The sequence below is a fragment of the Leptonychotes weddellii genome, chromosome 1 (assembly GCF_054177405.1).
Source record: "Leptonychotes weddellii isolate Sample4059 chromosome 1, ASM5417740v2, whole genome shotgun sequence".
Taxonomy (NCBI): Eukaryota; Metazoa; Chordata; class Mammalia; order Carnivora; family Phocidae; genus Leptonychotes; species Leptonychotes weddellii.
The window spans coordinates 128,050,435-128,077,203 of record NC_138369.1 but is presented as its reverse complement, the minus strand read 5'-3'; the positions used below and the strand labels follow the sequence as shown (position 1 = coordinate 128,077,203).

The following is a 26,769-nucleotide window of genomic DNA, read 5'->3' as shown; positions in this document are numbered from 1 at the left end:
TTCTAGCTGAAGGCTATAAAAAAAACTCAACACAATGTATAAATAGTTTTACTTTGAGCATAAAGTAGAATTTCTAATTCCCTGAAAAACAAATTAGTGAAGAAATATAAAAGAAGATAAATTTTCATAGATAATTGCAGGAAAGATTATAATTCTTTTTTTCTTTAAGATCTTCCTTCCTTCAGGGCGCCTGGGTGGCTCAGTTGTTAAACGTCTGCCTTCGGCTCAGGTCATGATCCCAGGGTCCTGGGATCGATCGAGTCCCGCATCGGGCTCCCTTCTCCGCGGGAGGCCTGCTTCTCCCTCTCCCACTCCCCCTGCTTGTGTTCCCTCTCTCGCTGTGTCTCTCTCTGTCAAATAAATAAAGAAAATCTTTAAAAAAAAAAAAAATCTCCTTCCCTCCTTTCTTCCTTCCTTTCTCTGAGAGCGAGCGAGCAAGCAGAGGGGGAGAGAGAGGGGCACGCAGACTCTGTGCTGAGTTCAGAGCCCAACACAGGGCTCGATCCCACGACCCTGAGATCATGACCTGAGCCAAAATCAAGAGTCTGATGTTTAACCGACTTGAGCCACCCAAGCATCCTGAAAAGATTATAATTTTTAATGAATTATTCCTGAGCAGCAAATCTTTTTGCTACAGAAAAGATCTGGACATCTTGTATAGATTCAAAAAAGAATAATTTAGTAAGACTACAAATTATAAAAACTTTCTAAAATATCACCAAACATTTTAATAGAAGATACATTATCAAGGATATTTTAAAAGAAATCCTTGCACTGAGAGACATATTTGTGTAAACAGCCTTAAGGTCACTTTTTTTACACTATCACTTAAAAAATTTACATAAAACCCACATTTTTGAAGTGTACAATTCAGTGGTTCTTAGTACCTTCAAAAGGATGTGTAATTAGCACTATGATCTAATTCCAAACATTTTCATCACTTCAAAAAGAAACCCACTACCCATTAGCAGCCATTCCCCTTCTCCCTTAGCTCCTGGCAACTACTAATCTACTTTCTGTCTCCATGGATTTATCTATTCTTTCCTTTTTAAATAAATGGGATACTATGATATGTGGCCATTAGTGTCTAGCTTCTTTCACTTAGCATGCTTTCATGGTTCATCTTTGTTGTAGCATGTATCAGTGTCCCATTACTTACTATGGCTGAATAATATTCTATCATATAGATACTCCACATTTTATCTGCATTTTAACTTTATTCCTAGGTGTTTTACTCTTATAAGTGAAACTGTTTCCTTTCTTTATTTCTTTTTTAAGACTTATTTATCTTAAGGGGGGAGAGGGAAGGAGTGGGGAGGGCAGAGGGGGAGAGAGAGAGAGAGAGAGTGAAGAGTGCAAGGCAGAGGGAGAGAATGAGAATCCTCAAGCAGACTCCCTGCTGAGCAAGGAGCCTGAAGTGGCACTTGATTCCAGGACCCTGGAAATCAAGAGTTGGATGCTCAACCGACTGAGCCACCCAGGTACCCCTTCTTAATTTCACTTTTGGGTAGTTCAATGTTGGTATATAGAAATACAGCTGTTTCTTGTACAGTGGTTTTCTGTCCTGCAAACTTGCTGAACTTGTCTATTAACTCTAATAGCTTTTTTGTTGTTGCTGGATTTTCTGATTGTCTGTATATAAGAGATCATGACATCTGCAAATAGAGATAGTTTTCCTTCATTGTTTTAAATCTGGAAGCCTTTTATTTCTTTTTCTTGCCTAACTGCCCTGTTTAAAAACTCCAGTATGATATTGAATACAGGTGACAAAAGTAGACACCCTTGTCTTGTTTATGATCTTAGAGGGAAAGACGTAATGGTGTTGGTTTCAAGAAGTGCTTTTTCTGTGTCTATTGAGATGATTGTGTCATTTATGTCCTTTACTCTATTAATACAGTGCTTACTTTGATTAATTTTCTAATGCTGAACCAACCATTCATTTCTTGGATAAATTTCACTTGGTTATGGTATATAGTCCTTTTTTAAATTCTGGTATATATAATGTTTTTTTTTCATTCTGTCTCCAGTTTGCAATTTTGTTGAGGATTTTTACATCTCTAAGGATGTAAGGAATATTGGTTTGTTGTTTTCTCCTTCTATTATGTCTTTGTCTGGTTTGATAAAAGAACAATACTGTCCTCCTAGAATGAGTTGGGAAGTGTTCTTCATGCCTATTCCTTTTTGGGGGAAGTCTGTGAATGACTGGTGTTAATTCTTTAAATGTTTAGTAGACTGTACCAGTGAAACCATCTGGTCCTGGGCTCTTACCTTTGTGAAATGTTTTATCAATTCAGTCTCTAATTGTTATAGGTCTATACGGATTTTCAATTTCTTTTTGAGTCAGTTTCAATAGTTTATGTCTTTCAAGAAATTCATCAACAATGATATAATATATACAATATATACTATATCATATATAATCTATAGAACATATACATTATAAAATGTACTTTGCCTTTAGTAACAATTTTTATCTTAGTTTTCTTTTTATGACATCAGTATAGTCACTCCAGGTGTTTCCTGATTACTGCCTGTATAGTATATCCTTTCCAACCTTTTAGTTTTAATCTTTGTTGAAAAGTAAACCACTGTCTTTGAATCTAAAATGTGTCTGTCACAGACAGCATATAGTTGGATCCTGTTTTTTTTAAAGATTTATTTAAGAGAGAGGGAAAGCACGTGCATGCACATGCAAGGTGGGTAGGGGTAGAGGCAGAGGGAGACTCAAACAGACTCCCCAGTGAGCACGGAGCCCGACACAGGGTTCGATCTCACGATCCTGAGATTGTGACCTAAGCCAAAACCAAGAGTCAGACGATCAACTGACTCAGCCACCCAGGTGCACCCCGGATCCTGTTTTCTTTTCTTTTTTTTTTTTTAAATCTACCCTGTTAATATCTGTCTTTTAATTAGAGTGTTTAATTCATTTACATTTAATGTAGTTATTGAAAAAGATTTGTGTCATCTATTTTGCTATTTGTTTTTTTCATGTCTGATATCTTTTCTGTTCCTTCATTCCTCCATTTCTACCTTCTTTTGTTAAACAGATAATTTCTAGTGTACCATTTTAACTCCCTTGTTTATTATATGTATTTTCAGCTATTTATCTCTGGATTATAATTAACATAGTGTTCTACACTTTGGATTATACCATCTTAATTTCATTGGTATATAAAACTCTGTGCCCTCTACCTGCCTTGTGATACTATTGTCACATAAATTACATCTTTTTAAAATGTGTGCCTATCAGCACAGATTTAAATTATTGCTTTATTCAGTTGTCTTTTGAATCAGGAGAAAAAAGGAGTTACAAACAAAAAATACACTTCTACTGTATTACATTTATCTATGTAGTTACCTTTAATAACACTCTTTATTTCTTCATATGGATTTAGGTTACTGTCTACTGTCCTTTTATTTTAGTCTGAAGGATTCCCTTTAGTATTTCTTGCAGGACAAATCTACTAGAGATGAACTTCCTCAGCTTTTGTTTACTTGGGAATGTCTTGATTTGTTATTTCTGAAGGATAGTTTTGCTCCTGGATATAGAATCCTTGGTTATAACTTTTTTTCTTTCAGAACTTTGAGTATGTCATCCTACTGTCTTCTGGCTTCCATGGTTTTTGATGAGAAATCACTGTTAATATTATTGAAGATTCCCTATATGTAATGAATCATTTCTCTCTACTATCAAGATTCAATATTTGTCTTTTGACAGTTGGATTATGATATGTGCACGGTATGGATCTCTTCAAATTTATTCTACTTGGAGTGCATCACTAAGCTTCTCAGATGTGGTACAATATTTTTCCATCACATTTTGAAAGTTTTCAGTCATTATTTACTCAATCTTTCTGGCACTTCCTAGCTCTCCTGTCATTCTGTGACTTCATTACGTATATGCTATACACTTGATGATATCCCCACAAGGTTTTGAGGCTCTTAATTTTTTTATTTTTATTTTTTCTGTTCTTCATCTGGATAATCTCAAGAGATGTATCTTCAAGTTTGCTGATTTTTTCTTCTGCTAGCTCATAGCTGTTGTTGAGTTTGTCTAGAGCACTTCTGCTTTTTAGTTATTGTATCTTTCAACTCCAGAGTTTCTATTTGGTTCTTCTTTATAATAGAAATCTCTTTATTGGTATTCTCTACCTGCTGAGATATTGTTCCTTTATTTTTCCTTTCATTATTTAGTTCTTTGAACATATTTAAAATATCTGATTTAATGTCTTGGTTTAGTAAATCCAATGTTCTGCTTCCTCAGGGACAGTTTCTATTGACTGCTTTCCCCGCCCCGTGTATAGGCCACATTTTCTTGTTTATCTGCATGTCTCATGATTTTTTTGTGGAAAACTAGACACTTAAAATAATATAATGTAGCAACTCTAGAAATCAGATATGTCCTCCTGCCCAGGGCTTGTTATTGTTGTGGCTTACGATAGTCGGTTTTGGTGACTTTTCTGGTTTTGGTGAAATTTCTATGAAATTTGTATTTTTTGATGTGTTTGCCAATGAAGTCTCTGCCTGGTTAGCTTGGTGGTCAGTTAATGACTGGAAAGAGATTTTGTTTAATGCCTGGACTCTTTGCTGAAGGGCTCTGTTTACATGTTGGGTAATGCCTTCAAAACACAGCTAGGCAACTGATAACTCTGCCTTGTCACTTCCTGTCCACCCAGAGCCTCATGATCAGTCAGAGGTGAGAGGTTAGGACCTTTTCAGGTCTTTCCTGAATATGCAGTGTCCAGAACATACATGTGTCTTCCTAGAGTCCAAGGACTATGTCAGAGTTTTTCAAAGGCCTTAATGGAGACTCATTCCCCAGTTTATCCTTTTAAGCTTTTGATTAATATACTGTTTGCTTCAACTATTACCCAATGTCTCAGGCAGTCATATGTGCCTATAACTGTTTTGACAAATACCCCAGGGAAAAAGGCTTTTGCATTAGTGGAGCTCTGATTCAGGTCAAAACAGAGAGCTTTGCAAATGGGTTCTTAAAGAACCACCAGACAGGTCAAATTATGACAATTATCTGGGAAAGACGCTCTGAAAGTTCTACTTGCATCTTGCTCTCTAGTGGCTGTGAGGTTACTGATTTTCACTATAAATGGACTATTTCTCAAGACTAATGTGATGCTGGAGAGCAGAGGATGGGACGTAAGCAAGTTAATACTCCAAAAGCTCCCTCTTATGAAGATTTAGCTTTTTTTTTGGCATAAACTTCCTGAATTGCTGCAAGCCTTTGGTTAAATTCCAGAGTTCTGAACAACTTCATTTTGACAATTTTGGCTACTTTTCTCACTTTCTTTATAGAGGAGAGAAGTCTTTTGGGTCACTTGTGATTCTAAGATTCTATGAATCTAAATTTTTAGCAAACATAAATTGTATTCTACATCATACTTCTCATAACTGGAATAACTGTAATACCTAATTTATACCATACTGAAAACTACAGTGTTCTATATATGTAATGAATCTTGATTTCAAAAGCTTCTTTCTTCAACAAAATTAAATTTATCAGAAAGAATATTTTATAAAACCTATGATTTATTTCCATGCTTTCCCAAGTAACTTATTTATACTTTTCTCAGTGATGTGGGCTATCATTAAGAACACCAATAAGAGGGATGGTCTTTAGAATAGTAGTTTAAAGTCCCCAGAGCAGCAACATCAGTATCTCATGAAAACTTGTTAGAAATATAGAATTTTAGATCCTACCCAAGTCATACTGAATTGGAAACTTCAGGGATGGGGTCTAAGAATCTGTTTTTTAACAAGGCCTTGAAGTGATCCTGATTCAAGATGAAGACTGAAAATAGCTAAATTTTGTCTAATGAGGTACTTAAATTAGTTTGTTCCTGACTAACAGGCTTTTCTTTTAGTTTTGAGTATCTTTTTTCATGTTTTCCTCTTGAGGTTTTTCCTACTGCTCTCAGGCTACTTCCCTGGAGAAGTTTAGTAAGCATTAAAATGTTAAGGCTATTGATGCATATAGCCTAACATAAGGCTGTATGTAACTTACACTCACATTAGGGTGAGCAAGTGGCCTGGACTGTCTTGGATTTTCAGTTTTAAAATCAAGACTAAAGGCATTTCCAGACATGGGGCTTTCAGCACTAAAGCTGGGAAAGTTCTGGGTGAACGAGTTTGCGTTGGTCAGTCTAACATACTGTAGCAGTATGTCAGTGACCCATATAAAATTGTCCCACATGGACAATTTAAAAAAACATCTATTTTTGCTTTGAATATTTTGCACCTAACTCTAAGCCAACTGAAAATTTATTTTGACACAAAGTGTGAAGTAAGGCTCTAAGCTAATTTTATTCCCCCAAACAACTAGCTAATTAGTCTAACATTTATTTTTAACAAATTCATTCCTTTCCACCAATTTGTCCTTATCACACTATAACTTATTTAAAAAATTTAAATTACAGCATGAAATTACAAGCAATAAAATGTAAAAATTTGAACAGTTCAGTTGAAAGAATTTTCAACAACTGTATACACACATGAAACCACAAATGCAAACAAGATATATACATTTTCCATCATCCAACTCAGAAATTTCCATCATACCTCTTTATAATCAATATAATCACCAGCAACCACTGACTTCTCTCACTAGAAATTATTGTCTACTCATGATTATCATGTAACTGGAATCTTACTGTATGTGTTTTTACTCAATGTGATGTTCTTTAGTGTTATCTATGCTGCTGTGTTTCAGTAGTTTGTTATTTATTGGTAAGCGTTATATTGTATAAATGTACTCCAACTTATTTAGCTACTTGACTATTGATGGACACTTGAGTCATTTCCAGATCTAAATTATTATTAATAATGCTGTTATGAACATTTCTGTTAAGTGTTTCTGTAGACATGATTTCTTGGGTAAAATCTGGGTGATAAGGTTAGTTGTATGTTTAATTTCTCAAAAACTTCCCCCAAAATTCTTGTAGTGACTGTACAATATGCCCAACAGTAATGAATGAGAGCTACCAGTGCACCACATCCTCACCAATGTTTGTCATCAATTTTTTTTTTTTTAGCCATTCAACTGGGTGAGATATGGGATATATGCTGGCCCTCCACAGTTAAAAATCCACATATAACTTTTGACTCTTCAAAATCTTAACTAATAATAGCCTACTGTTGACTAGAAGTCTTACCAATTGTGTATGTATTATATACTTTATTCTTACAATAAACTACAGAAAATGTTATTAAGAAAATCATGGGGGCGGGGGTGGCACCTGCCTTAGTCAGTTAAGTGTCTGACTCTTGATTTCAGCTCAGGTTGAGCCCTGCCATCCCATCAGGCTGCCTGCTCAGTGGAAAGTCTGACTGTCTCCTTCTCCCTCTGCTCCTCCCCTCACTCATGTGCTTTCTCTCTCTCTCTCAAATAATAAATCTTAAAAAGAAAATCATAAGGAAAATACATTTAGTATACTAGACTGTATTTATCCAAAAAATCTGCATATAAGTGGACGCATGCAGTTCAACCCCGTGTTGTTCAAGGATCACCTGTATCTCCTTTTATTTAGGCATAATTTACCTTCAATAAAGTCATCTTTTTAGCTTACAGTTAAGAGTCTGACAACTGCAAATGTAGTGTAGACACTGTCACGAAATACAGAAAACCCTTAAGACTGATTTTTTTTTTTTAAGATTTTATTTATTTATTTGACAGAGAGAGACACAGCGAGAGAGGGAACACAAGCAGGGGGAGTGGGAGAGGGAGAAGCAGGCTTCCCGCGGAGCAGGGAGCCCGATGCGGGGCTCGATCCCAGGACCCTGAGATCATGACCTGAGCCGAAGGCAGACGCTTAACCATCTGAGCCACCCAGGTGCCCCTAGAAATTTAGTTCTATCATCCATTTCGAATTAATTTTTGTAGATGATGAGTGATAAGGACACAAATTTCTTTTTTCTTTTGTCTACTTATTCTATCAATTATGGAAGAAGGTGTTTAAATCCCCAACTTGATTGTAGATTTTTCCATTTCTTTCCTTAGTTCTGGCAATTTTTGCTTCATGTATTTTGAATGAATTATTAGGCACATGCACACTGAACACTGTTATGTCTTCATGATTAAATAATGTTTTTCATCATTATAAAAAAATCTATCAATAATACTATTTGTCTTGAAGTGTATTTTGCCTCACAGGAGTATGTCACACCATCTTTCATATTTTGTTTATATAGTTTACTTTCTTCTACTCTCTTACTTAGAACATATGAGTCTTTATATATTTAAAGTGAATTTCTGGTGAAGAGTATATATTTGGGTCTTGGTTTTTTTTGAACCAAGCTAATAATTTCTGCATCTTAAGAGTGTTAACTGCAATGCAGATACTAACAGAGTTGGATTTCAATCTCACATCTTCATATTGCTTTTTACTTCCTCTTTTTTTCCCTCCTTTTCTGCCTCTGTTTATAAGCAGCATGTATTTTTTTCATATTTCACTTTATTCCCTGTATTGAATTTTTAAAACTACAGCTCTTGGGAGTATTTCTAGGGCTTCCTCCAGAAATAATGACATGTAAATATAAGATCTCACAGTCTATTTTCAAATAATTTTATATCACTTCACAAACTATGAGAAACACTAGTATAATTCCATTTTCCCTATCAATTTGTGCTCTAGTGCCCTTATATTTTACTTCTGTATGTCAATAACCCCTAGTATATAATGCAATTATTTTTGTTTTAAATAGCTAATAGTCTTACCAAATATGTACAATTATTTTTTAAAAAATTAAAAAATGTATATTTTATATTTATCCAGGTACCCCTTCTGTTGTTCTTAATTTCCTTCTGCAGATCTAGGGTTTCATCTGATATAATTTCTCCTTAACCAGAACAATTTCTTCTAGTATTTCTTGTAGGTTTGCAAGGGACAAATTCTCTAAGCTGCTTGTCTGTTTGAAAATGTCTTTATTTCAACTTCATTTCTCTTAAATAATTTCACTGGATATAGGATTCTAGATTTACAGTTTTTTCCTTAAGCACTTTAAAGATATCTTTCAGTTGGCTTTGCCTTCTAATATTTCTTTTTTTTTTTTTTTTAAAGATTTTATTTATTTATTTGAGAGAGAGAATGACATAGAGATAGCATGAGAGGGGGGAGGGTCAGAGGGAGAAGCAGACTCCCTGCTCAGCAGGGAGCCCGATGTGGGACTCGATCCCGGGACTCCAGGATCATGACCTGAGCCGAAGGCAGTCGCTTAACCAACTGAGCCACCCAGGCGCCCGCCTTCTAATATTTCTATCGAGAAGTCAGTTGTCATTTGTATTGTTCCTATGTAGGTAATGTGTTGTTTCTAAGACTGCTTTTAACAAGTGCTCTTTAGTGTAGCTTTCTAGTATATCTACGTCTTGTTTGCTGAGCTTCATAGACCTGTGGGTTGGTATTTTTCATCAGTTTTAGAAAATAGTCATTATGTTTTCAGAGATTCTGTCTCCTCTTTATTAGATTGATGCTGTTCCATAGATCTTGGATGCTCTGGTCTGCTTTTTCTTCCCAAATTCTACACACTGCTCCTTAAGTTTCAGGTTGGAAACTTTGTCTTATGCTCAAGTTCACGGATTCCTTCCTTTGTTGAGTCCAGTGCGTTATTAAGTCTTTTAAATAAAATTTTCATTTTTGACAGTTTTTTTTTTAAATTTCTAGCCATTCCATGGATCCTTTTTTGTAGTATTGATGTCTTTGTCTAAATTCTCCAATCTTTTCATCCATATTTTCTACCTTTACTCCTGTATTCTTTAGTATTTATCAACATCACCTCATCCTCATCATGATTTTATCATACTTATTTTCAAGTCCGTGTTTGATAAATTGAACATCTGAGCCTTCTCTTGATTTAATTCTATTGACTGCTTTCTGTCTTGACAACTAGTTTTCTTTTCTTCCTTTTTTGGCATGTTTTGTAATTTTTTAATTGTAAAATAGACAATTTCAGATAAAATAACAATAGAGGCTGAAACAAGTACTATTTAATCCCAGAATAGGGAACAACCCTTGTGTTGGACCACAACAGTGGGGGGAACTACAACTATATTTTATTGCAGTTTTAATTAAGTTTAGCTTCAGATGTTCTGAGAGCAGGATTAAGACGTTTTCCCCTGAGGGACGTAAGGTGGGAGTATTAGCACTAGATCCTGGAGACTACCAGGATCACTTAGCGTTTTGTAGCCGAACTACTGACTTTTAAAACTGTCTGCTTTATTAACCTGCTGCCAGCTTTAAGTTCTCTTTGTTCTCAAGATCTGTCCCAGGCTTGCTGTGTCTTGGAGGTATCACTCTGTCCACATAGTCTCAGAGGGCTTTTTCTGAACTCTCTTATCTCCCCCCAACCCTTATATCTTAACAGCTCAAGTACAGAGTTCCCAGGGCTGGTTTTCACAGATCTGCCCAAGGTCCCCTATTTTTATTGAGCAGGTACCTTGTATGATTCAGTAATGATTTTTTTCTCAGTTCTCTTCTGTTGGTTCCCAACCCTTGGTTTATTGCATCTGAGCACTCAGTGAAGACCAATGGGAAAGAGTTGACAGGTGTTAAGACTTGCTCTGTGGCTTCCTAGAATTTTTATTAGTTTTTCTAGTCCAGGGTTGCCATTACATGTTAGGTACAGTTTTGGCTGGTTTCCCCCATCCCCATCTATTCTTTCTCTTTCTCCCATCACTCTATCAAGTACTACTGAAAACAAACTCACAATGTAAAATTTAGAATAAAACAATTTATCACAGGTCACATGTATTAGTTACCTATAAGCTTCAAAAAATACAACTATTACTTATAGCACTTAAGATAAAATAGAGGAAAAATCTAAAAGAATATTAGAAACTATAAATAACAAAGAATCCACAAAAACCACCAAGACAGACTGAAAAAAAAACCAGAAAGAATTTCTAGAAAGCAAAGGGTACTCTGAAATTAAAAAATTAGTTTTGGCTTAAAGAGCAGACGAAGAAAATTTATGAACTAGAAAACAGATATGACTGAAATTAAGTACAAGGAGAGAGAGTTGATAAATATGAAATTGGGGTTAAAAGACATGCAGAACAGAAAGATAATATCCTCTCAAAGGAACTGAAGGAGGCCAGAATCCACACAATGTGGGAAAGGCAAAATTTGAAAAAATACTGGCTAAGATTCCAGAATTGATTAAAGACAGGACTCCTCTGATCCAGGAAGCAGAATGAATCCCAAACAGAATAAATAAAATGCTAGACATAAACACATTTTAGTTAAACTGTAGTATACCAAAAAAAGTAAGAGACTTTAAAAAGTAGTCAGTGGAAAAAAAGAAAAACAAACCAAATCACTTGCAAACAAGATACAGTGCAGATCTTCTTCGTAAATAGCAATGAAAGAAGCCAGATAGCATAAAACAGTATCTTCAAAGTACTGATAGACAACAGCTGTCAACCTAGCACTTTACACTGAATTATATTTACAAGTGAGGGTGAAATAAAGATAATTTGATGAAGCAAATATCAAGCCAAAAAGAGCCATATTAATATCAGGCAACATAGCTTCTAGGGTAAAAACCATTACTATAAAGAGGATTACTACATAATGATAAAAAATTTTAACTCACCAGGAAGGAATAATGATTCTAAACTTAGATGCATCTAATAATATAGTTTCAAAGATATAAAAATTAAACATCACTGCAAGGACAAACTGCTAAACCCACCATCACATTGAGAAGCTTAAAAAATTTCTTTTAATAATAGATCAAACAGACAACAGGTTAAAGTATAAAGAAGATCTGCACTACACAAATAAACATACAGATAACCTTGCAGTCAACAAATAGAGAATACATACTTTCTTCAAGCACATTTATAAAGACTGACCTGCTTACAGGTAAGTCAAATATCAAAAGAAAATCTATCCTATAGAACATGTTCTCTGACAACACTGCAATCCTACAATTCAGTTGCAAAATGGTAAGAAAACAACCAAAATATCTCCCATAACTTTAGGATGTAAAAAACAAAACTTTTAATAATAGGTCAGGTCATAGTTATAATAATAAAAACATAATTTGATTAACATATCCTACCGATATAATACGATCTCCTTTTCTGAGCTCTCCACTAAGATCAGCAGGTCCTCCAGCCAAGATAAAGGAAATAAATATTCCTTCTCCATCTTCACCTCCTACAATGTTGAAACCAAGGCCTGTTGAGCCACGATGAAGAACAACTTTCCTAGGTTCCCTAAAAAATTAGGAAAATATTGAACACCTTAGAAATTTTATACAGAACTTGACATTGTATCAGTGAGAATGCTCTACTGATAACTCTTATATTATCACACTATAAAGAAAGCTAGATCCTCAAAAGGATGAATCATGACTAACCTAAGCCAGTCATAGCAATCTCATTCCTCTTTGCTAAGTTGAGGCTAAGACCCTATTTTGGCCTCTGAGAAATAAAGGTAAATTTTATTGTCATTTCCCAAGGAAAGATAGACCGTAACAAAAACAAAGCACATTTTGTTCCCTTCCCCACCCAAAATAACCCCCACACAAAAAATGAACAGTAAAATCCCATTACTGATTTAGACATATTCTAACCATGAAGGTAAGACCAGAAGAATCCCAGAGACACCATGGACCTAAGGGTTGCTACACAATTGCTGGAACTGCCCATCTCTAAACTTTTTATATAAAATAATTATTTTTTACTTCTTAAGTCACATACTTCCATCTCTCTCTCTCTCTGCTGTTCACCCATTCTAAGATGAGCCTTCTCCCCCATCCCCTATTTTTTAAAATCTCTGAAATCAGAATATAGCTTACCACTACTAGTGTTTAACATTTGCTGCCAGTTATAAATGGTTGTGTGAATACCATTTATACCTCTGGTAAGACCATGAAAATTCCAGCAGCAGGTATGATGAGATACAGAATATCATTTGAAATTAGAATGTACCATATTTGGTAAATATTTTAAAAATTTAACTGGACGGGGCGCCTGGGTGGCTCAGCTGGTTAAGTGACTGCCTTTGGCTCAGGTCATGATCCTGGAGTCCCGGGATCGAGTTCCGCATCGGGCTCCCTGCTCGGCAGGGAGTCTGCTTCTCCCTCTCCCGCTCCCCTGTCTTGTGCTCTCTCTCTCTCTCTCTCTCTCTCTCAAATAAATAAATAAAATCTTTCAAAAAAATAAAAATTTAACTGGATTTTTCTAGAACATTTCAAAAAGCTATTGGTAACAAAAGGCTTAACAGAAGTAATTTTTTTTTTTAAAAGATTTTATTTATTTGACAGAGAGAGAGAGAGAGCACGCGCGCACAAGCAGGGGGAGCGGCAGGGAGAGGGAAAAGCAGACTCCCTGCTGAGCAGGGAGACCAATGTGGGCGGGGCTCAATCCCAGGACTTTTGGATCATGACCTGAGCAGAAGGCAGATGCTTAACCATCTGAGCCACCCAGGCGCCCCCAAAGGTAAATATTTTTAAAAAATGAATTTTAGGGATCCTTCCATATAATGTGGAATTAATCTTAAGTACTTGCTAAAAACCTAAACTGGCATTTTCTAGTCATACATAGGTTTTCATCACTAATCAGCTTTGCCAGTTCCCTTACAGGGTTAACAAAATTATACTTTCTTATCAAATACAGCAAAACCAAATAATTGTTTAGAAAATATTAAACACATATACATATATATAAAAAAATGGAATAATAAATCCAAATTCAGGAAAATAGTTCACTTGGTGAGGCAGTGTAGGAGAGGCAGGATAGATCAGGGCACAAAACAGGTTACACTATATTGATGTTTTATTTCACTGTTAGATGATGGACTCACAGTTTAGGGTTTCTACTACTTTAAAACATATATGGAGGAAGTGGGAGGGGGGATGGGTTAAATGGGTGATGGGTATTAAGGATGGCACTTGTGATGAGCCCTGGGTGTTTTTTGTAAGTGATGAATCACTAAATTCTACACCTGAAACTAACATTACACTGTGTGCTAACTAATTGGAATTTAAATAAAAACTTGAAAATAAAAAAATATATTTGTATGAAGCAAAAAGCCACACATATATATGAATTAGTTTTATATAAATATAAATTTTATATAAATAATAAAATATTCTGCTAAAATCCAGCAGTATTTCAGAGGAAAATAAATTCTGGTTTTTCAAATAACATAAGCACATGAAAAGATGTTCAACATTATTAGTCATTAGAGAAATGCATGAAAATCACGAGATACATCCCACCTACTACAATGGCTATAAAACAAAACGGAAGAGAAAAAACAAGTATTGGTGAGGTTGTGGAGAAACTGGAACCCTCATATATTGATGGTGGGAATGTAAAATGGTGTGGATGCTATAAAGAACAAATGGTTCCTCATAAATGTAAACATACATTGACTGTGTGACTCAGCAATTCCACTCCTCAGTATATATTCAAAGGAAGTGAAAACAAGGACGCAAGCAGATACGTGCAAGCCAATGTTTATCAGAGCATTATTCTCAATACCCAAAAGGTGGAAATAAGCCAAATGTCCATCAACAGATGAATGGATAAGTAAAATGTGGTATATACACATAATGGAGTATTTTCAGCTTACATAAGGAATGAAGACTTTTTTTTTTTTAAAGATTTTATTTATTTATTTGACAGAGAGACAGAGAGAGAGCACACAAGCAGGGGGGGAGCAGCAGGCAGAGGTAGAAGGAGAAGCAGTCTCCCTGCTAAACAAGGAGCCCGATGCAGGGCTCCATCCCAGGACTCTGGGATCATAACCTGGGTCAAAGGCAGACGCTTAACTGACTGAGCCACCCAGGCACCCCAGGAATGAAGTTTTGATACATGCTACACAACATGGATGAATCTTGAAAACACTATGCTAAATGAAAGAAGTCAGACACAAAAGAGTTGTAAGATTATACTTATATGAACAATCTAGAATAGGCAAATGTACAGGACACAAAGTACACTAGACTAGAGGTTACCAGGGACTGGGAGGAGAGGGAAATGGGAATTACTGCTTAATTTTGTTTGTTTGAGGTGGCAAAAAGGTTCTGGAAATAGATAGTGGTGATGATTTCCTAATGTAGGGAATGCAATTAATGCCAATGAATCGCACGTTTAAAAAAATTAATAATGTGGGGCACCTGGGTGGCCCAGGTGGTTGGTTAAACGTCTGCCTTCAGCTCAGGTCATGATCCCAGGGTCCTGGGATCGAGCCCCGCATCAGGCTCTCTGCTCAGCAGGAGCCTGCTTCTCCCTCTCCCTGCCGCTCCCCCTGCTTGTACTCTTTCTCTCTGTCAAATAAATAAAATCTTTAAAAAAAATTCCTTAAAAAAAAATAATGTAATATACAAAAAAAATTTTGAGTTTACATTTTAAATGAGAGAAGTGTATGATATGTGGATCATAGCTCAATAAAGCTGTTAAAAAAATGAACTTTAGAATTATCAATTTTCTGTATGTTGGAATTTCTTTTCTTTTCCTTTTTTATTTTATATTATTTTATTTGTTTTTTAAAGATTTTACTTATTTATTTGAGAGACAGAGTGAGTGAGTGAGAAAGCACACGAATAGGGGCAGAGGGAAAGGGAGAAGCAGGCTTCCCTACTGAGCACGGAGCCTGACACAGGGCTGGATCCCAGGAAGACCCTGAGATCATGACCTGAGCTGAAAGCAGACGCTTAACCAACTGAGCCACCCAGGTGCCCTCTTTTCCTTTTTTTAAATTGGTAACGTGAGATAACCTCTGAAAGACTGCTTAGGGTCAAATTGTGGAGAACTTCTAATATGAGGGTAAAGATTTTTGTACTTCATATCTGGGCAAAGTTGTGTAATTATCAAAAGGGAGTGATAAAACACATGTTTTAGGAAGGCATATGCAGTGATCAACCACCTGATTTTCACAGAAAAGTAGAGAAGACAGGTAGACTTGTGTAATACTAAAAAAGTCCAATACAATATTCTAGAGAAAAGATATGTAATGAAAAAAGATGGGGAACAGCAAAAATGAAGACACCAATATAACATACTTTTTAGTTTGAAAAATATGTAGAAATTAAAGGCTAGATAAGCCATTAACTATTTTTCCTCTTTACTTCTATAAATTGGCACTACTAGAAAACAACAACAAAGCCATGACAGATCAGTACAGGAGCACAGCCTAAAGACTAACAGCCTTGAAAATTCATATGACAAAGAAATAACCACAAACACTGTTTTTTCTGCTAATTTTCACTCCAAACACAATTACTGAGCACATATTTATAAATTAAGTTTTCAGTAATGCTAACTCTTTTTTTTTTTTTTAAAGATTTTATTTATTTATTTGAGAGAGAGAGAATGAGAGAGAGCACATGAGAGGGGGGAGGGTCAGAGGGAGAAGCAGACTCCCCGCTGAGCAGGGAGCCCGATGCGGGACTCGATCAAGGGACTCCAGGATCATGACCTGAGCCTAAGGCAGTCGCTTAACCAACTGAGCCACCCAGGCGTCCAGTAATGCTAACTCTTGAAAAAAAAGGACATAGATGAATATTCTTTCCTACCTGACCTTAATGATCTCTTTAAGACTCCTAGAGTCAGGAGTCTGAAAGAGTAATTATAATTTTGAAAGTTCAAAATAATAATGTCAACAATGCAATTAATAAAAACATAAAATAGACATTAATCAGCAGACATTTAATGTTAAATGTTATAATATGAAACACTTGTACAAATTATAGAGCAATCTGCATAAATGTAACATCTATTACTATATTAAATCGTGAAAAAGATCTAAAATACTTTTCACTTATTTTTTCCCACCTACTTAAGAGTTCTTTGGGAATAAAAAGACAGATTTACAAACTTTATTTAAAGATTATTTATTTATTTATTTATTTGACAGAGAGAGAGAGAGAGGACAAGCAGGCAGAGCAGCGGGCAGAGGGAGAGGGAGAAGCAGGCTTCCCGCTGAGCGGGGAGCCTGATGCGGGGCTTGATCCCAGAACCCTGGGATCATAACCTGAGCTGAAGGCAGATGCTTAACCGACTGAGCCACCCAGGTGCCCCTACAAACTTTTTAAAACAGTAAAGTCAGATCAAGGTAAATTTTAGGAGTGAGGTTATCAAACATAAATATTAAGCAAAGAAAATATCACTTGTTGAATTCTAAACATGAATCAAATGATTGCTATAACAAATAGGAATATATGAAAAGTTAGTTTTAAATATACATATGTATATTCTTAACTCAGTTTTACCTATGCTAATTTCTAAGAACAATTAACCATTCCTGAAAAATAAGTAATATGTTTTTAAAAAGGGCACCATTCCTGAAAAATAAGTAATATGTTTTTAAAAAGGGCAGTGATTTGGAATATAAAACATTTTTATATTTCAGCCTCTTCAATGAACCCTCCAATGAAAAAAATTAAGGTTTAAGTTCATTATCTATCAGTAAAATTTTTTAGTCCTGAAAACTGTGGCTGAAAACTGATTATAACTCCTTCTAACAGTTGGCTTTTTTTAAGAAAGACAAATGTTCAGTTCCTTACCTTGTAATTTCATCATCTCCAAGCATTGCTTTTGAAACAGGTGAGTATCTGGCTGGTGATGCTGGTGTATGGCCCAAATAGGAAGATGGGCTAACATGGTTATCAACAGGTTGAGAAGAAGCTTCAAAAGAAAGAAAGTAAAAAGCACTTTAAGTGAAATGAGCCATTCAGTACTGCATTTGTGATTATCAATTTTAAGGTTAGTTAATGTATAATTCATATCCGCTTATTTACGTAAGTTCGTAGAAAAGACTTACCAGGTAAAAAAATTAGACAAGCTCAAGTTTCCAGGTAAAAACTAGTATAGATATTCAGATCAGTAAAGCAAACTTATACTATTTGGTTTCTCTTGAGAAAACAGAACTAAAAAGTAGTTTTACATTAACTGATTTGCACAGTGAAATCCAGGAAAGGTCATTTAAAAGACTGTCCTAGAAAAGACTATAATACAAAATCTAAAGTACAGTAACTTAATTTTTGTGATGTCATTTTGCAGGTTAAGTTTAAAAAAATTTCTATTACTTCAAGTTTAATTGTAAATAATGAAAACCAAAAACTTAAAAATAGGCTAAGATTATGCTTGAAAATATTACAATAAATTAAGGGACTTCCGGCTTCCAGTTTGGCATATAAGAAGCTTGGAAGTCATCACTCTCTGTTCTAACAACAACTAAAAAGCTAAACAAACTAAAAATTCAGTAACTCTTCTTAGATCCTTAAGATAAGGGGGATGACAGGGCAAACTCCTGCCCCCCAAATTGGAGAAAATCGTAGGTGAACACAGAGAATTATAACTTACCACAGCAGAAACCTCAGTGGGAACTAGTGTTGGGGTAGAGAAACCTGAACTGTAACTGGCAAATTGCTGGAGGTTCAGTATGGGCCAGTAAAAACACTCCTGGGGAAATGGACCCTCAAATCTATGGTCAACTTTGACAATCAGGAAAAAATATCCAATGGAAAAAAGACAGTCTCTTCAATAAGTGGTGATGGGAAAATTGGACAGCTACATATAGAAAAATGAAACTGGGCCATTCCCTTACACCATACACAAAGATAAAGTCAAAATGGATGAAAGACCTCAATGTGAGACAGGAATCCGTCAAAATCCTAGAGGAGAACATAGGCAATTAGCTCTTCCACATCGGCCACAGTAACTTCTTTTAAGACATGTCTCCAAAGGCAAGTGAAACAAAAGCAAAAATGAACTTCTGGGACTTCATCAAGATAAAAAGCTTCTGCACAGCAAAGGAAACAGTCAACGAAACTAAGAGGCAGCCCACAGAATGGGAGAAGATATTTGCAAAGGACATTACAGATAAAGGGCTGATATCCAAGATCTATAAAGAACTTCTCAAACTCAACACTCAAAAAACTAATAACCCAGTCAAAAAATGGGCAGAAGACATGAACAGACACTTCTCCAAAAAAGATGTACAAATGGCTAACAGACACATGAAAAAATGCTCAACATCACTAGCCATCAGGGAAATACAAATCAAAATCACAATGAGATACCACCTTACACCAGTTAGAATGACAAAAATTAACAAAACAGGAAACAACAAATGTTGGCGAGGATGTGAAGAATGGGGAACCCTCTTACACTGTTGGTAGGAATGCAAGTTGGTACAGCCACTCTAGAAAACAGTATGGAGGTTCTTCAAGACATTAAGAATAGAGCTACCCTATGACCCAGCAATTGCATTACTGGGTATTTACCCCAAAGATACAGATGTAGTGAGAAAAAGGGGCACCTGTGCCCCAATGTTCACAGCAGCAATGTCCACAATAGCCCAACTGTGGAAGGAGCCGAGAAGCCCTTCAACAGATGAATGGATAAAGAAGATGTGGTATATCTACACAATGGAATATTATTCAGCCATCAGAAACAATGAATACCCACCATTTGCATCGACATGGATGGAACTGGAGGGGATTATGTTAAGTGAAGTAAGTCAAACAGAGAAAGACAATTATTATATGGTTTCGCTCATATGTGGAACACAAGCAATAGCATGGAGGACCACAGGGGAAGGGAGGGAAATCCAAAGGCAGAGAAATCAGAGAGGGAGATGAACCATGAGAGACTACAGATCCTGAGGAACAAACTGGGGGTTTCAGAGGGGAAGAGGGTGGGCAGATGGGGTAAAAGGGTGATGGGTATTGAGGAGGGCAGGTGCTGTGATGAGCACTGGGTGTTATACTTAACTAATGAATTGCTGAACACTGCATCAAGGACTAATTATATACTATACAGTGGCTAACTGAACATAATAAAAAAAATAAAATAATATGGTAAACTGAAGGAAAAAAAACCCCCAAAACCAAACAACCCCTCCCCAAAACCCAAAACACGCCTGAGGGATCCTGTTACTGGGGGAGCCGACACATTTTTGAGTTTTACCTCCTGGATCTCTACCAGGCTCTCACAGTGAATAGTAGAGAAAAATCTTGTGCTGCTGACAGGAGGAAGGGAAAACAAACCATTTTGAAATACACAAGAGCATTCTGTTTTTCATAACAGAGTCTACTCTCAGGAGAAATTATCAAAGCCTAGCCTGCTAGGGTTTTATCAGAGACCAGTGACCTGGGGTAAGGGAAATAACTCCAGTCCACTCTAGTCATCCTATCCCACCTAAGGGAGGAAGCGAGAATACTGAGAAGCACTGTGTAGCTTACATTCCAGAGGTGCAAACTCATTAAAAGACTTGAGACCTGATCACAGGACTAGGAACACTTTCCCTCCCCAACACCTTATCATCACATTACTAATGGCCTATTTACAGCAGTTCCTTTTACCCAGTACATCATGCCTGGCTATCAGGAAAAAATTACAAGACATAATAAAAGGCAAAAACACAGTTGGAAGAGACAGGGCAAGCATGAGAACAGACTCAGATATAGCAGCAATGTTGGAATATCAGACCAGGAATTTAGAACAACAATTAGGGGTGCCTGGGTTGCGCAGTTAGTTAAGCGTCCAACTCTTCGTTTTGGCTCAGGTCGTGATCTCAGCATCATGAGATCAAGCCCCAAGTTGGGCTGGTGCTCAGTGTGGAGTCTGCTTGAGACTCTTTCTCCCTCACCCTCTGCCCCTCCCCCCTGCTCTCTGTCTCTTTCTAAAAAAAAAAATAAAACAACAATGATTAACATGCTAATGGCTCAAGTGGATAGAGAGTATGCAAAAACAGATGAGCAAGGTAAGCAGAGAGGTGGGAATTCTAAGAGAAACAAAATGAAATACTAGACATCAAAAACACTGTTAACAGAAATGAAGAATGCCTTTGATGGACTTATTAATAGTCTGGCAATGGCTGAGAAAAGAATCTCTGAATTTAAGGATATCTCAATAGCAACCACTAACACTGAAAAGCAAAGAGAAAAAAGAGAATAAAACAAAACAAAAGAAACCCAAAACAAAATATCCAAGAATGGTGAGACAGCTACAAAAGGTGTAACATGTAAGAAATGGGAATACCAAATGTAGAAGGAGAGAAAGGATGGAAGAAATATTTGAAACAATAATGACTAAGAATAACGTCAGACATCAAACCATAAATCTAGGAAGCTCAGGAAACACCAATTAGGTTAAATGCCAAGAAAATTACATGTAGAAATATCCCTTTCAAATGAGAGGAAAAAAGGTGGGGGGAAGGAGAGGAATCTTAAAAGAAGTCACAGGGAAAAAAACCCACTATACTGACAGAGGTACAAAGATAAGAATTACATCTTACTTCTCAGAAACTAATAGTAGTAACACTGTATTCAACTGTATTTGCTTATGTGTATATATATATATATGTGTATTTGTATAAGTGAAATGAATGTCAGCAATGGTACAAGGGATGAGAGTGAGGAATTAGGATTATTTTAAGGTACTTACACTACCTGTGAAGCTGTACAGTGTTAGTGGACTTGAATTAGTTGATATGTATACTGCAAACTCTAGGGTAACCACTGAAAAAAAGTAAAGCGAGACTGTAACTGTTAAGGAAGGAGAGAAAATGGAATAAAATGTTTGAATAAAATTGTAAAAGACAGAAAAAGAGTGGATGACAAAGAAACAAGAGCAACAAATAGAAAACAGTAACAGATATAATTGATATTAATCCAACTGTACCAATAATCACTATGAAGATCAATGGTCTAAATGCACCAATTAGAAGACCAAGATTATCAGAGTGGATCAAAAACAAGACCCAATTATATACTGTCTATAAGAAAGGCACTTTATAAAGGCACACATAGATGAAAAGTAAAGGGATGGAGAAAGATATTACCATTCTAACACTAATAAAAGGAAGTGGGAGTAACTACATTAACTTCAGACAGAAGATTCAAAATAAATAAAGTTATGAGGGATAAAGAAGGGCATTACATAATGACAAAAGGGTCAATTCTCCAAGAAGATACAACAATCCTTAACATGTATGCATCCAACAATAGTGTCAAGCTATGTGAGGCCAAAATGAGAGAACTGCAAGGAGAAACAGATGGATCCACACTCTTTTCTTATAAATGGGCAGATATATGAGGCAGAAAATCAGTAAGGACATAGTTGAACTCAACAATATCATTCATCAACAGGATATAATGGATACCTATAGACTACTCCATCCAACAACAGAACATACATTCTTCTTAAGTTCACATGGAGCATTCACCAAGACAGACCACATCCTGGGCCATAAAACACATCTTAACAAATTAAAAAAAATAAATCATACAATGTCTGCTCTCAGATCACAATGGAATGAAAAGAAATCAGTAACAAAATGATAGCTGGAGAATCTCAAAATATGTAGGGATTAAATAATACACTCCTAAATAATACATGGATCAAAAAAGAAATCTCTGGAGAAATTAAAAAATATTTTGAACTAAGTGAAAATCAAAACATGGTGTATCAAAATTGTGGGATAGAGTGAAAGCAATGCTAAGAAGGAAATTTATAGTATTGAATGTATTCAATACTATAAATCTAAAATGAGTCATCTTAGCTTCTACCCTATGAAACTAAAAAAGAAGAGCAAATTAAAATAAGGAAAGAAATAAAAAATTAGAGCAGAAATCAATGAAATTAAAAACAGGAAATCAAGAAAAAATCAGTAGGACCAAAAGCTGCTTCTTTGAAAAGATCAATAAAATTAATAAGCCCTGAGCCAAGCTAACTAAGAAAAAAAGAGAAGAAAAATTATTAATATCAGAAATGACAGGAGGGGACATCACGACGAGCCCATGGACATTAAAAGGATAATAAAGAAATACTACGAACAGCTCTATGCCCACAAATTTGATAACCTAGATGAAATGGACCAATTCCTTGAAAGACACAATCTGCCAAAAGCCACACACACAAAATAGACCATCTGAACAGCCAGTATCTATTAAAGAAACTGAATCAATAATTGATTGCCTTCCAAAACAGAATCTATCAGGCCCAGCTAAGTTCACTGATGAGTTCCACCAAACAAATATTTAAGGACGAAATTACACCAATTCCCTATAATCTCTTCCAGCAGACAGAAGCCAAGGGTATGCTTCCTAACTCATTCTACAAAGTCAGCATTACCCCAAACAACAGAACCAGACAGAGAAATTACAAGGAAAAAAAAAACAACTACAGAACAATATCTCTCATGAACATAGATGGAAAAATCAACAGACTATTAGCAAATCAAATCCAACAATGTATAAAAAGGACTGTAAACCATAAGCATATGGGATTTATCCCAGGTATGCAAAGGCTGGTTCAACATTTGAAAATCAATTAATATGATCTATCATATCAACAGGCTAAAGAAGAAAAGTCACATGATCAAATCAATGGCTGCAGAAAAAGCACTTGATAAAACCCAGTATCAATTTATGATATAAACTCTCAGTAAACCAGGAACAGAAGGGAGTATCATCAACTTGTTAAAGAGCATCTATAAACTTAGGAGTGCGAAACTTGAAGTTTTACCATTAAGAAGAGGAACGAGTAAAGAACGTCCTACCTAATGTGGCAAGACAAGAAAAGGAAATAAAGGTATATAGACTGAGAAAGAAATAACAGAACTCTTTGTTTGCAGATGTCATGATCATTTATGTAGAAAATCTCAAAGAATCGACAAAAAAACTCCTGGAGGGGCGCCTGGGTGGCTCAGTCATTAAGCAACTGCCTTCGGCTCAGGTCATGATCCCGGAGTCCTGGGATCGAGCCCCGCATCGGGCTCCCTGCTCAGCGGGGAGTCTGCTTCTCCTTCTCCCTCTGTCTACCACTCTGCCTACTTGTGCTCTCTCTCTGTCAAATAAATAAATAAAATCTTTAAAAAAAAAAAAAAAAACAAACTCCTGGAACTAATAAGCAATCTTAGCAAGTTTGCAGGATACAAGGTTAATATATAAAAGTCAATTGCCAAAAAGAGTCAATTGCTTTCCTATATGCCAGCAATGAACAAGTGGAATTTGAAATTAAAAAGACAATACCATTTACATCAGCACCCCCAAAACGATATACTTAAGTATAAATCTAACAAAATGTACAGAAGCTCTATGTGAAGAAAACAATAAAATTCTGATGAAAGATATCAAAGAAGAGTTAAATAAAGAAATATTCCATGTTCATGGGTAGAAAGACTCAATACTGTCAAGATAATTCTTTTTTATTTTATTTATTTATTTTTAAAAGATTTTATTTATTTTTTGACAGAGACAGACACAGCGAGAGAGGGAACACAAGCAGGGGGTGTGGGAGAGGGAGAAGCAGGCTTCCCGCGGAGCAGGGAGCCCGATGCGGGGCTCGATCCCAGGACCCTGGGATCATGACCTGAGCTGAAGGCAGACGCTTAACGACTGAGCCACCCAGGTGCCCCTAATTAGTTCTTTTCAACTTGATTTACAGATTCACTACAATCCCAATCAAAATACCAACAAGTCATTTTGTGGATATTGTCAAATTAATCCTAAAGTTTATACGGAGAGGCAAAGACCCACAAAAGACAGCACAATATTGAAGAACAAAGTTGGAGGACTGAGACTACCTGAGTTCAAGACTTCCTATAAAGCCAGAGTAATCAAGACAGTGTGGTATTGGAAAGAGAACAGAAAAATAAATGGAACAGAACAGAGAGTCCAGAAGCATACTATAAATATAGTCAACTGATCTTTGACAGAGGAGCAAAGGCAGTATGAGCAAAGACAGTCTTTTCAACAAATGGTGTTGAAACAATTGGACGTCCACATGCAAAAGAAAAAAAAAATGAATCTAGACATAAACCTTACAAAATTAACTCAAAATGGATCACAGACCTGAATGTGAAACACAAAACTATAAGACTCCTAGAAGATAACATAGGAGAAAATCTAGATGACTCTGGATATGGAAATGACCTTTTAGATATAACACCAAAGGCAGGATCCATGAAAAAAAAAAAGACTAAAAAAGCTAGATTTCATTAAAATGTTTCTGCTCTGAAAAAGACACTGTCTAAAAAATTAAAAGATCAGCCACAGACTGGGAGAAAAATATTTGCAAGACATACCTGATAAAGGACTGTGGGCCAAAATATACAAAGAACTCTTAAACTCAACAGTAAGATAACAACTCAATTTTAAAATGTGCCAAAGACCCTTAACAGACACCTCACCAAAGACCAAAGATGGTGAATAAGTATATGAAAAGGTGCTCCACACCATATGTCATCAGGAAAATGCTAATTAAAACTGTTGTACATCTATTAGAATGGCCCAGATACCGAACAATGATAACATCAAATGCTGGTAAGAACGTCAAACAACAGGAACTCTCATGGCTGGAGTACAGTCAATTTGGAAGACAGTTTGGCCATTTCTTATAAAACTAAACATATTCTTACCATATGATCCAGCCATCATGTTCCTTGGTATTCACCAAAAGGAGATGAAAACTTATGTCCATACATAAACCTGCTCACAGATACTTAAAGCAACTTTATTCATAATTTCCAAAATTTATAAGAAACCGAGATGTCCTTCCACTGGTGAATGGATAAATAAACTGTGATACACTCAAAGAGTTATTCAGCATTAAAAAGAAAGGAGCTATAAGCCATGAAAAGATATGGGAAACCTTGGATGCATATTACTATGTGAAAGAAGCCAACCTCAAAAGGCTACATACTGTATGATACAAGCTATATAACATTCTGGAAAAGGCCAAACTATGGTAACAGTAAAAAAATCAGTGGTTGCTACAGGTTAGAGGAGAGAAAGAACAGGTAGAACACAGGATTTTTAAGTAAGTGAAACTACTCTATATGATTCCATGATGGTGGAAACAGGTCATTATATATTTGTTCAAACCCACAGAATGTACAATTAAAAGTGAAACCTAATGTAAACTGTGAATTTTGGGTAAGATGTGGCAATGTAGGTTCATCAGTTGTAACAAATGTATCATTCTGGTGGGGGACACTGATAATAGGGGAGGCTATGCATGGATGGGGGCAGGTGGTGTTTGATAATAGGGGAGGCTATGCATGGATGGGGGCAGGTGGTGTTATGAGAAATTTCTCTACCTTCTGGCTCAATTTTGCTATGAATCTAAAATTGCTCTAAAATATAAAATCTATTAAAGAAAACCTCTATGCTCTGATACCAGCTCAGATCTGTCAACCCAATTTATAATTATGCTTTTTTAAAAAAAGATTTATTTTAGAGAGAAAGCATGCAAGCATGCACGTGAGTGGGGGTGGGGAAGAGGGAGAGGGAGAGAATCTCAGGCAGACTCCCCACTGGGCACAGAGCCCAATGTGGGGCTCGATCATAACCTGAGTTGAAATCAAAAGAGTTGGATGCTTAACCAACTGAGCCACCCCAGGCACCCCTATAATTATTCTTTTTAATGCATGCATAAAAGAATGGAAACCTGGTAAAAAGCAAAAATAAAAAATAAGCAAAAACTATCTCTTGCTTGGTTCCTTTTTTAAAGATTTATTTATTTATTTGACAGAGAGAGACACAGCAAGAGAGGGAACACAAGCAGGGGGAGTGGGAAAGGGAGAAGCAGGCTTCCTGCCGAGCAGGGAGCCCAATGTGGGGCTCGATCCTAGGACCCTGGGATCATGACCTGAGCCGAAGGCAGACGCTTAACAACTGAGCCACCTAGGCGCCCCTCTTGCTTGGTTCCTTTTAATAATAGTAAATATCATAGATAGGTTGTAATTCTAGTGAGAGCTAAGAATAGAAAATTATAGGGGTGCCTGAGTGGCTCAG

General features: G+C 36.2%; 1 protein-coding gene and 1 long non-coding RNA gene across 12 annotated transcripts in view; both read right to left on the bottom strand.

Moving 5' to 3' along the window:
- The window catches only part of DLG1 (discs large MAGUK scaffold protein 1), a 241,778-nt gene that overhangs the window by 61,077 nt on the left and 153,932 nt on the right, over positions 1 to 26,769 (bottom strand). For all 11 annotated transcript variants that reach the window (XM_081831903.1, XM_081831904.1, XM_081831902.1 and 8 more), the window contains 2 exons: positions 17,530 to 17,650; positions 12,073 to 12,229 (listed from right to left, as the gene is read on the bottom strand). In XM_081831903.1, coding sequence (XP_081688029.1) covers positions 12,073 to 12,229; positions 17,530 to 17,650 — 278 coding nt within the window. The remainder of the gene's footprint in view (positions 1 to 12,072; positions 12,230 to 17,529; positions 17,651 to 26,769) is intronic.
- LOC145723664 (uncharacterized) lies at positions 2,192 to 12,065 on the bottom strand. Its single transcript, XR_014148900.1, has 2 exons — positions 9,255 to 12,065; positions 2,192 to 9,038 (listed from the first exon to the last, which is right to left on the bottom strand). It is a non-coding gene; the product is annotated as an uncharacterized LOC145723664 (long non-coding RNA).